The sequence below is a fragment of the Mobula hypostoma genome, chromosome 20 (genome assembly GCF_963921235.1).
Source record: "Mobula hypostoma chromosome 20, sMobHyp1.1, whole genome shotgun sequence".
NCBI lineage: Eukaryota > Metazoa > Chordata > Chondrichthyes > Myliobatiformes > Myliobatidae > Mobula > Mobula hypostoma.
Window position 1 is genome coordinate 37252011 of NC_086116.1, and position 12627 is coordinate 37264637.

Below are 12627 nucleotides of genomic sequence, written 5' to 3' on the forward strand. Positions count from 1 at the left end.
GCACACTTGTGTTTACCCCGAGAAAGACTACCATGACCATGAAGCCTTGCGCGGGCACCTGTGTGCGCATGCGCATACGTGCTGATTTTTTTTCCACAAATCAGTTTTGGCTTAATCTTCCCGACTACACAGTACATACATTATTTCTACTTTATATAGGCTGTGTATTTATCATATCATTCCTGCTTTTACTATATGTTAGTGTTATTTTAGGTTTTTGTGTGTTATTTGGTATGATTTGGTAGGTTATTTTTGGGGTCTGGGAATGCTCAAAAATTTTTCCCATGTAAATTAGTGGTAATTGCTTCTTCACTTTATGCCATTTTGGCATGAAAGGTTTCGTAGGAACGCTCTACCTTAGCGCAGGAAATACAGGACAACAGCGGTCCCGTATGGGACAAACCAATTTAGCCCAACATACAGGATGTCCTGGCAAATACAGGACAGTTGGCAACCCTATGTTGAAGTTCAAAAGTGCGTGACAGGGAATGAAGAAAGGTGCAGCTGACTCGTATCATTTTCTCGTGGCCCAGTAGCACATGGTTTGCGGCCCGGTGGTTGGGGACCACTGCTCTAGTTTTAGACTCCCCTACACTGGGAAAAAAGTAGTGACCACACTCCTTGTCTATGCCCCTCATAGCTTTATATTCCTCTCTAAGACCACTACACAACATTATACCTGCCAGGGAAGGTGTGTCCCAGCCCACCGGTCCTGATAACATCCTCGTGAATATCTTCAGCATTCTTTCCAGCTTACTGCTGTGGCTGGGCAACCATAACTACACACAACTTGCAATGTTGCAATATTACGTCCCCACTCCTGTGCTCAGCATGACAAACACATTCTTCATCGCCCTGTCTCTCTGTGTCGTGGCTTTCAGGGAACTAGGTTTCTCTGATCTACAACACTCTCCGGGGTCCTTCCATTTATTGTGTAATCCCTGCCCTGCTTTAATTTACCAAAATGCACACCTTGCACTTGTCTACGTTAAATTCCATTTGTCGTTCATTGGCCCACTTCCCCAGTTAATCTAGATCCTGTGGTAACCTTAGATAACCAACCTTCTTCACTGTCCACTACAGCACCAATTTTCACGCAAAATGCTGGAGGAACTCAGCAGACCAGGCAGCATCCATGGATAAAAGTACAGTCGATGTTTCAGGCTGAGACCCTTTGACAGGGCAGATGAATGAGTTCTGGCCTGCTGAGTTCCCCCAGCATTTTTGTGTGTGTTGCTTGGATGGTCCAGCATCTGCAGATTTTCTCTCGTTTGTGATTGGGTCACAACACTGATTTTAGTGTCTTTCACAAGCTGACTGATTATGATAATAACTTAGTAACTATGTCATCCAAATAGTTCATATGGATGACAAACAATAACGGAACCAGTAGTGATCCCTGTAGCATACCACTGGTCACAACTCTCCACCAGCACCCTCTGACTCCATCCAACATGTCAGTTATGTATCCAATTGGCTAGCTAACCCTGTGTCCCATGTGATCTTAGCTTCCAGACTGGACTTCTATGCAGAACTTTTAAAAGGCCTTGTTAAAGTCCATGCAGTCAATATCCACTGCCCTCCCCTCATCAATCTTCTTTGTCACCTCTTCACCATCTTCAGTCAAGTTTGTAAGACAAATTTCATACACACAAAGCCATGCAGATTGTCCTTTACCCATCCCTGCCTTTCCAATTACTGGTAGACCCTGTCCCTGATAGCTCATTGGCCTGCAGTTCCTCAGCTTGTTCTTGCAGACCTTCGTAAGTAAGGGCACATTAGTCACCCTTCAGTCTTATGTTACCTCACCCCTGAGTAAAGATGGGGCAAATATCTCCGCAAAGGCCCGTGAAATTTCTTCCTACCCGCCCCCCACAACCCCACAGTGGTGTTTCACCTGAAATGTCAGTAATATTTCTTTTTCCTCTGATCCTGTCAGATTTGCTAGGTGTTTTTATTATTTATAACAATGTTTGAATCTAGGACACCTTAGCACCTTAACCTGATTTATTGCAAATTAAGTGCACTTTTCCCCATCATGAACCCCAACCAATATTTAATCACCTCCTGAAGGAGATTGTGGCTAATCATCTCCTTGCTGCTTCTCTGCTTAGTCACTCTATCTTCTGAGTACCTTGATTTATATATATATATATAGAACAACACATTCCACTGTGATGTGACGACCTAATTAAGCTAATGACATGCCTGCAAATGGTCCATAACCCTCAATTCTCTGCCTCCCCCACCACCAGGCATCTGCCATTCTGTGTGTAAAAGTCTTGCCCTGAAAATCCACTTTGAATCGTCCTCCTCTCACCTTAAATGCATGTATTCAACATTTTGGCCCTGAGATAAATACACCAGCTGTCTACCCTATTACATAATGTTCCATCAGGTCTCCCTTCAGCTTCTGCTGCTCAATAGAAAACAACCCAAGCTTGTTCAACCTCAGAGCCAATGCCCTCTAATCCAGGTAATCCTCTTCTGCATCCTCTCCTCCGTCTCCACTTACTTCCAACAAGGGGATGATCAGAACTGAATGCAATGCTCCAGGTGCAGGTTTACCAGAGTCTTATAAAGACAGGCACAAGAAACTGCAAATACTGGTATCTCGATCAACATACAAAGTGATGAAGCAACTCATAAACTTGTATACTGCACGCAGTCAAATATAACACCTGTAGTCCTATGTTAGAGTTATAGAGGCATAAACACTACAGCATAGAAACAGGCCCTTTGGTTCATCTAATCTGTACCAAACTATTTTTCTGCCTAATATTATCAATCCGCAGCCAGATCATAGACTTCCTTACGTCTCTCATCTGTGTACTTACCTAAACTTTGCTTAGGTGTTAAAATTGAACCTGCATCTACCACTTCCACTGGCAGCTCATTCCACACTCTCTGAGTGAAGAAGATCCCCCTCATGTTCCCCTTAAACATTTCACCTTTCACCCTTAACCCATGACATCTAGTTCTGGTCTCACCCACACACGGTGGTAAAAGTTTGCTTGCATGTACCGCATCCATAGCCCTCATAGTTTTGTATACCTCATTCTCCAATCTCCAGAGAACAAAGTCCCTACCTTTCCCTATGATTCAGGTACTCAAGTAACGGCAACATCCTTGTAAATTTTCTCTGTACTCTTTCAATCTTATTAATATCTTTCATGTAGGTCGGTGACCAGAACTGTACACAATACTCCAAATTAAACCTACCAATGTCCTATACAACTTCAGCATAACTTCCCGACTCCTGTGCTCAGTACCTTGATTTATCAAAAGCTCTCTTTATGACCCTCTCTACCTTCAAGGAATTATGCATCTGTATTCCCAGACTCTTCAATTACATTGTACTCCTCAGACCCTGTTGCTCACCATGTTAGTCCTATCCTGGTTTGTCCTCCCAAAATGCACTTGTCTGCATTAAATTCCATCTGCCACTTTTCAGTCCTTTGTTCCTGCTGGTTCAGATCCCACTGCAAGCTTTGACAGATTTCCTCACTATCTAATACACCCCTAATCTCAGTGCAATCTGCAAATTTGCTGATCCTGTTTACCACAATATCATCAAGGTCATTGATATAGATGACAGACAACAATGGACCCAGCACCAATTCATGCACTCACCAGGAGAGGCAGGCCCACAGTCAGAAAAACTACCACTCTGCAGCTACCACCACAAAGCCAATGTCGAATGTAATTTGTTACCTTAGCTGATGTAGAAAACAAGTTCAAGTTTAATTGTGATCAAATCGATACATGAATACAGCCCACTGAAACTGTATTCTTATGGGGACAAAGTGCGAAAGGCAGTACTGCAGTCACACACAACACACAGCACTTATAGCACATTTAACTATGATAGCAGAAAAGCATGCATTTACAAAAGAAACAACATATAAAAATAATATAACCCAAGTCCCTGAGTGTCATGGCCTATAGAATGATGATGCATTGAAGTGTCCTGCAGCCATGTTTCTGCAAGAACGAGCCCACAGCAGTTCTCAACTCACACCTGTGGACGCAAGCCAGCTTGTCTTTCACCGAGTGAACACTAGAGGGCAGCACCGATGGGAGGGGCCAGCCCCCAACCCAGTGTGGAATCCAGTAGCACACAGCCAGCTCCGGTGTCTCCTTCCCCAGCGGCTGCAACAGGCGAGGCCGAGGCAAGAGGGCCTTGTCCGCACAACAACCGAGGCAACACAGCTTCTCCGCCATCGGTCTCACCAATGAACCAATGAACCAGACTTGCAGTATCCTACATTACCAGTGTCCAACAGGGTCTTGTGATCACAGCAGAAACATCAAGGCAATCGCCTGCACAGTCCGTTGGACCGCACTCTACGCATCACTCCTGATGCCTTCTTCCCTGGGTGGCTGAAGCAGACTGCGTCACAGTGCACAACAAGTCCTGCTCCATCACTATCCAGCAGCTCACTACAGGCAGAGACCTGCAGTACGTGGTGTGCCCAGTATCCAACAGTGTCTTGCGATCATGAAAAAGACATACTGTAAAAGACAAACAACTACACCTTTGTTTGGACCCAGAGAGGCCATTGTGTCTGAATGTGCTGCCATCTTCCCAGAAATTTACTACCTCCTTCTACTCAATTTTGTCTCCATGTTGCCTGAAGTTAAATGTTTATCTCCTTCTAAACTTTCTGTTCTCTTCTTTATTCTGGAAATTTCAGTAACCTCTCCTGAACTCTCATTCCCTTTTCCTTTATCCATACCTTTCCAAGCTGTGAAATCTACCCCTTCCCCTACTATTTAATTTAAAGTCCTATCCACAGCGCTAGTTATGTGATTTGCTAGGACCCTGGTACCACTATGATTCAGGTGGAGCCCATCTCATTGAAACAGCTCCTTCCATCATCAGTATTGGTGCCAATTGCCACAAATTCAAATCTACTTCTCCCACGCCAGTCTTTGAGTCACGTGTTTAACTCTCTGATCTATTAACCCTGTGCCAGTTTGCATGTGGCTCAGGTAACAATCTGGAGATTAATGTTTTAGTAACCGTCCTGAAACAGATCCTGTAAGGACTAGAGTTAAGCAAGTGCATTCTTTCCCCTCTACATTATGAATTATCGCTTCAAACATATATAATAAAACTTTGATGCTGTGTACATTATCTGATCCATCTAATGGTGTAATGATCTCTTGCAGATGTTTGCTCAACGCAGTTAGGAGCCATAATCTATTTACAGAAACTCCTTCACTTACCACAAGTGAAGCATTCCTTTGCCATCTGTCAGCCTTCAAACATTTTTTGTCTCATTTCATTTTCCAAAATTGGTTCTGATTCTATTTAATTTTCCGTTAGACAATCTTACCCAGAACGAACAGTAGCATCTTGTATCTATATTAATTCATTGATAATACTTGATGAATTAAATAAAAGCTTCAATTGATTGACAAATTCATAGCCAACAGAATGCCTTTTAAAAATTCAAACGAAAAAAATCTTAGACTATAGAAATCCAGGAGGGATTAATGAAAATAGTGAATTTTGAAAAGGAATTTCAAAACAATCTTACTGAAGCACTAGCAACACATACCAAATGCTGGAGGAACTCATCAGGCCAGGCAGCATCTATGGAAAAGTGTTTCGGACTGAGACCCTTCAACAGTCCTGATGAAGGGTCTCAGCACAAAATATTGACTGTACTCTTTTCATAGATGCTGCCCGGCCTGCTGAGTTCCTCCAGCATTTTATGTGTGTTGCTTGAGTTTCCAGCATCTGCAGATTTTCTCTTGTTTGTTACTGAAGCACTATTTTTTTTTGGATAATCATCAAGCCTTCAAATATTTCTTCTCATCCTCTAGCTATTTTATAAGATACATAATATATCTCTTAGGCTGTGAATTATTTAGATATACAAGGTTATTTTTTGCAACTGCTCAGCAATTATTCATTTTGGAATGGGCATGTCAGAAGATAAATACTGACGTTGCTTGATAATGGTTGGTGTGCCCTTGTGCTGAGTCACTGAATGGGACTGAGCCCATTTCTCAGCATCTGCTAAGTGTCAGACTCTCTGAAAGAAACACTCTGTCCTCTCCACTCAGTTGGAAGGCAACACAGAGCCTGAACCTCCAAAGCAGGGAGCAGTGGGGAAGTTGGGAGGGTAGAGGTAAACATTAAGTAATGAAAACCATTGGATCACCTGTTATATTGCTGTCTAGATATGGTATGTTTACTGCTGGTAAACTGTTACTTTATCCATATTATAATATTATTCGTGTTTTTGAATAACATGCATGTGTTAAAGAAAGTCAGCGCATATCTATTGTAAGTATTTTTAAAACGACTTGTTTTATCACAATTTTGTTGGTAATCACTTAAAAATGTTCCTGCATTTTGGTATAATTGCTAGGCTCTGGAGTCATTAACTGAGTTGGAACTGCTAATGCTATATGTGTAGTTAATTATTGATTATGGTTAATCCAATTCACCAGACTGAATCACTAAAATGACAATTCACATTTAAAATGAAGCCACTGTTTCACAGCGCAGCCAATGCATTCCTAGCACATGTAATTACTTTGTACAATGTCTTGAGGTTTTCTCATGAAGTCGATTGCTGCTTTCTCGATGTTATATAATGCTACAATAGACAATAGTACTTCTGTAGAAAAATGACAAGTTTAGTCACAACAGATTGTTATTCGTTGTTCATCAGTGTAGAAGATAATTGCTGTTTAGAGCATCAATCATTTTGTTCCCAAGCAAAATTTTAATCTTAAGATGTAGCAATATGTACTGCAATCTCCTGTAGGCTGCTGGCCAAGAAGAAGGGTGATTGATAAGCACGCAGTAGGTGACATGTAAATCAATAGCTATGTGAGGAGTTGCAAATAGATTTGCAGCCACTGAAACATTCATATTTTATTAACTAATAAATAGTCCTGTAGCCCAGTGAAGAATTAGAAGATGATCAAGCAATATTATTTCATTATGATTTTAGCACGAAACTTCTTAGACCAGATCATTGGCAAGCAAATGGCAGCTTTATATTAGACATTTTTATCTGAATTAAGAATAATAAATCAAATAAATATGTGATGAAAATTATTGCATTGTTTGAAAACAGAAAAACAAGCCGATGACTCCTGACTGAATTATATGTGTCCAGTGAGGTATCTGGTAACCACTGCAGCAGTGGGGCATGGTGGAGTTTTAATTTCATGATTAGCAACAGACGGTACATCAGTGAAATTGTATTTTAAATGCTAAGTTAACAAATTTCACAACACATTCTGATTCTGATTCTGAAATCCCGATTGCGTTTTACTAGAGGTATGGTCAACAATTTCACACCAAAGTACCTGCAATTTTGCAAGCGGTTGCAGGAAGGTTGCAGGAAAAGGATTCCCAATTGGGAATCTCTGAATTTAATAAAAGAGCAAAATAGTTTTACTTCATTAAAGAGAATCCCAAGACATAAAGAGCAAGAAGATGACTAGGGAGAAGGTAGCTGCACTCAAACATAAAGGACAGAGCAGTTGCTGGTGATCTAGGATATGGGTGAGGTTCTAAACAAGTACCTTGTGTCAGCATTTACCAAGTAGAAGGCAGTGGAAGATAATGAAATCAGCGTGGAGCTTGCAAATATGCAAGGGCATAGCGAGATAAAGGAAGAGGTAGTGCTGGGTTTCTTGAATAATGTTCAGCTGGATAAGTCTCCAGGGCATGATGGAATATACCCTAGGTTATTGAGAGGGGCAAGAGATGAGATTGTTGGGCCTTGACCAAGATCTTTGTTTCCTCTCTCTAGAGAGGAGGTTCTAGAGAATTGTTCCTTTGATCAAGGAAAGAAATAGGGATAGTCCGATAAACTATAGACCAGTAAGACATCAGTGGTCCTGAAGCTGTTAGAGAGAAATCCTAAGGATAGGATTTATGAGAGGATTCAAATGAGGTTCATGAAAATGATTCTGGGATTGAGAAGTTTATCCTGTGAAAGGTCTGATGGCTCTAGGCCTGTACTCATTGGAATTCAGAAGAATTGTGGGGGGGACCTTATTGAGATCTAACAAATGTTGAAAGACCTCCATGGAGTGGATGTGGAGAGGATGTTTTCGAAAATGGGGGCGTTTAAGACCAGAAGACACGTCCTCAGAATAGATGGATGTCCATTTAGAATGGAGATGAGGAGGAATTTCTTTAGCCAGAGAGTGGTGAATACGTGGAATTCGTTGCCACAGGCGACTGTGGAGGCCAAGTCATTGAGTATAGTTAAAGCCGAGCTTGGTAGATTCTTGATTAGTCAGGGCATGAAGGGATACAAGGAGAAGGCAGGCTGAGCGGGAAATGGATCACCCATGATGAAATGGTGCAGCAGACTCAATGAGCCAAATGGCCTAATTCTGCTCCTATATTTTATGGTCCTATGTTAATCTTATTACTGCTAATTTCAAATTATTTGTCCTGACTAGAGAGCAGAAGTTGACATACTTCTAGGTTGACGTTTTTATTTTAAAATCCTGACCTTGCTGCACAGATCAAATGTAAAAAAAATGCAGTTGAGCCTAAAATGATCAAAGGGGCTGAAACTGAAATATCTGAATTTTCAAACCCCATGCATATTCTGTAGCATGAATTTCACAAGCCAACCAAACATGTTCTCCCCCATTGCCCTAAGAACTGGAGATACGAGGATCCATACCAATTCAGTGACTAATTTTAGCAACAAGCTGCTGAGTTCAGTGCCCAGAGAATACAATAGCAGACATGTTATGATAGATTGTTTTAGGGGAAGCAGAGGCTCATGGGTGACAGTAATTTATGTTGTTTAATTGTAAGTGAAATCTCTGGCAAAATCCCAACAGCATTTCATGTGTCTTAATGTTTGCACCTGGGCTTCTAACCTTGCAAGCTCTATTCATTTGTGTTGTTTGCTCTGATTACAGGCCAAAAGTTCTCAAAATATCACTCCAGTGGGTACGCAGAAAAAGGTGAAGCGAACTCTTCCCAACCCCCCTCCAGAGGAGGTTGGTGCTCCTGGGAGTCAGGTGACGTTCTCCAGCGCGGGCTCTGTCTCCCGTAGGCGAGTCTGTAGGACAAACACCATGGCCAGAGCTAAAATCCTCCAGGACATCGACAGGGAATTGGAGCTTGTGGAGAGGGAGTCCTCGAAACTCCGGAAGAAACAGGCAGAGCTGGACGAAGAAGAGAAAGAAATTGATGCCAAGTTACGATATTTAGAAATGGGCATTAATCGAAGAAAAGAAGCTTTGCTGAAGGAGCGTGAGAAGAGGGAGCGAGCATATTTGCAGGGTGTGGCTGAGGAACGAGATTACATGTCAGACAGTGAAGTGAGCAACATCAGGGATACCAGAATGGATGGACAACGTGGATTAGAAAGGCCCCGAACAGCACCACAGTCTGATTATGATCAGTTTCTTTCCTCTCAAACCCAGTCTCAAGCTCAGTATGCGACCACTCCCAGCCGTTATACGCAGTACCAGTACTCCACCCCAACAGTGACACAAGCCCAAACACAGTACCAGCAGCAGGCATTATACCATCAGCAGGCCTCTCCCTATCAAACACAGCCTACATATCAAGCAGTGCCCACCATTACCTACCAACAACAGCAGTCTCCTGCTGCCCAAGGCCAGTCCACAGCCTACCCCCATTCATCAGTGATAATTCAGCAGAAACCCAGGCAGAGTACACTTGCTGATCTTGAACCAAAAATTACCACACACTATGAGGTGATCCACAATCAGCCCATTCTGCTGGCCTCCACTTCTACAGACACGACATATGCAGTTCCTCATCTGAGTAGTAAATACAGCAGTTTAGACCATAGGCTAGGCTTGGATGAAAGAGGGGCAATTGCAAGTAGTCCAATGTCAAGCATTTCTGCAGATTCCTATTATACAGATCTAGACCCCCATGCATCCAGGAACTACGTCCTGCTGGATGATATTGGCGAACTCACTAAAGGGTCGAGTTCCCTTACCGCTGGTTTTAATCTTCACAATTTACAGAAGGAAGTACAAAAAAGTGAGCGACTTCTCCATGCCAGTGAAGCACGCAGAGCTGGAGATGTGAAGGACTTCATTGGGACACTGCAGGCATCCAGCCGGTTACACTCCTATGGGAAGGTAGAAGAGGACTCCATGGAGGATCCTTATGAGCTGAAGCTTTTGAAGCAACAAATAAAACAGGAGTTTCGCAGGGGTACGGAAGGTTTAGAACATCTTTCTGGCCTCCCTCACTATTACCATGGAGACAGCAGCTACAGGCACTTTGCGAAATCTGAGAAGTACAGCATTAGCAGGCTAACTCTGGAAAAACAGGCCGCCAAGCAACTGCCCCCGTCCTTCATTTACCAAAAGCAGAGCAAACACAAAAAACAGCTGCTGGACCCCAAAATTTCCAAGTTTTTGCCAATTCAGGAAGCTCGCGACGTGGAGGCGGAATATGCCAGCTATATGGGCAGTATGCCTTCAGCAACCGGGGTTGGCTCCAGGGCAAGGCTTTTGCAGGACGACATTACATTTGGATTGAGAAAAAATATTCGCGACCAGCAGAAGTTTCTAGGAGCGGCCATTAGGGCGACCCTAGATGATGACATTGACAAAGCTTACACAAGTGGCACGAGGTCCAGGCCCTCATCTGTCTATGGACTTGATCTGTCAATTAAAAGAGACTCTTCCAGCACATCGTTACGGATAAAGAGTCAGGAAAGTGATCCATTAGATATGGCCTATGTACATAGTACTCCATCTGGACGAACTAAGCCGTCGAGTTTGCCCATCAGCCACAGTAGGGGTAGAATTCCCATTGTGGCCCAGAACTCAGAGGAGGAAAGCCCTCTCAGCCCAGTTGGACAGCCCATGGGGATGGCTCGGGCAGCAGCAGGGCCATTGCCACCAATATCAGCCGATACCAGGGAGCAGTTTGGCTCAAGCCACTCACTGCCAGAAGTGCAGCAGCATATGAGGGAGGAGTCACGGACCCGCGGATACGACCGCGATATCGCCTTCATCATGGACGACTTCCAACATGCCATGTCAGACAGTGAAGGTAAAACGGAACACAGGTGTTGTTTTATCACTGACAAAAGGTACTTTAGGTGCATGTACATAGTTTCTGTTCATTTTCATACTCCCTTGCTCTTGTCTGTGTCCATTTTTAGTTGTATATTTGTGTATACTTCAGCAGAGAAAAGTTACCCTGAAACCGTTACAAATATTTCAGAATTTTCCTTACACTGAGGGTTCTAAGTAGGGGAATTAGAACATTAGTTAAGTACATAAGAAAAGAGCAAATATGAGGTCTCTTAAAGAACATTAAGCTGGATGTGATACACCCCAGGTTATTCAGAGAGGGAAAAGATGCGATTTCTGTGACCTTGACCAAAATCTTTATGTCCTCTCCAACCACAGGCAAGGTCCCAGAGGACTGGCAAGTAGAAATAGAGTATGGAACACTACTGTAAAATACAGGCCCTTCAGCCCACAATGTTGTGCCAACCTTTGTACCTACTCTAAGATCAATCTAACCCTTCCTCCCTACATTATTCTCCACCTTTCTATCATTCACATGCCTAAGAGTTTCTTAAATCTCCCTAATGTATCTGCCTCTACCACCACCCCTCGCAAGGCATTTCACACACCCACTTATCTCTGACATCCCCCCTATACTTTCTTCCAATCACCTTCAAATTATACCCCTCATATTAGCCATTTCTGCCCTTGGAAAAGGTCTCTGGCTATCCACTCAATCCATGCCTCCTATCACATTGTACAGCTCTATCAAGTCACCTCTCATCCTACCTCGCTCAACCTACCATCATAAGAGCTACTCTCTAATCAAGGCAGCAGCCTGTCTAAAACTGCTACATTCTTCTTATAATGAGAGGACCTGAAGTGAGCACAACACTCCATGTGGTCTGACCAGGGTTTTATAGAGCTGCAACATTACCTCATGGCTCTTAAACTCAGTCCTCTGATTAATAAAGGCCAACTCAACATACGCGTTTTTAACCACCCTACCAATTTGTGTGGCAACTCTGAGGGATCCTCCACACTAAGTAGCTAAAGTTGTTCCATTATTCAATACGGAAACAGGGATAATCGTAGCAAGTATATACCAGTGAGTCTCACGTCAGTAGTAGGGTAGGGAAACTACTGGAGAGGATTCTTAGGGATAGGATTTATGAGTATTTAAAAAACCATGGCCTGATTAGGGATAGTCAGCGTGGCTTGGTGCAGGGCAAGCCATGTCTTACTAACTTAATTATTTTCGGGCTGGTGATGAGAGTGATTTATGGTGGAATGGTGGATATATCTATGTGGACCTTAGTAAGGCAGTTGATAAGGCTCATCAGGAGATTAAAATGCATGGGATCCACAGTGAAATGGCCATGTGGATTCAGAATTGGTTTGACCATAGAAAATAAAGGGTAATGATTGATGGATCGTGTTCTGGATGGAGGTCTGTGACTCATGATTTTCCTCAGCGATCCAAACTGGGAACTCTGTTGTTTGTAATATGTATAAAATGACTTAGATGCAAATCAGATGGGTGAGTTAGTAAGTTTGCAGATGATACAAAGGTTTCTGGCATTGTGGAAATGTAGATTGCCGAAGGATACAGCA

The 12627-nt window shown here is 42.8% G+C and overlaps 1 protein-coding gene across 1 annotated transcript in view; it reads left to right on the forward strand.

The window, feature by feature from the left end:
* Positions 1 to 12627, forward strand: part of pcloa (piccolo presynaptic cytomatrix protein a) — a 385443-nt gene that overhangs the window by 174849 nt on the left and 197967 nt on the right. The window contains exon 6 of the mRNA XM_063073096.1: positions 8923 to 11050. Coding sequence (XP_062929166.1) covers positions 8923 to 11050 — 2128 coding nt within the window. The remainder of the gene's footprint in view (positions 1 to 8922; positions 11051 to 12627) is intronic.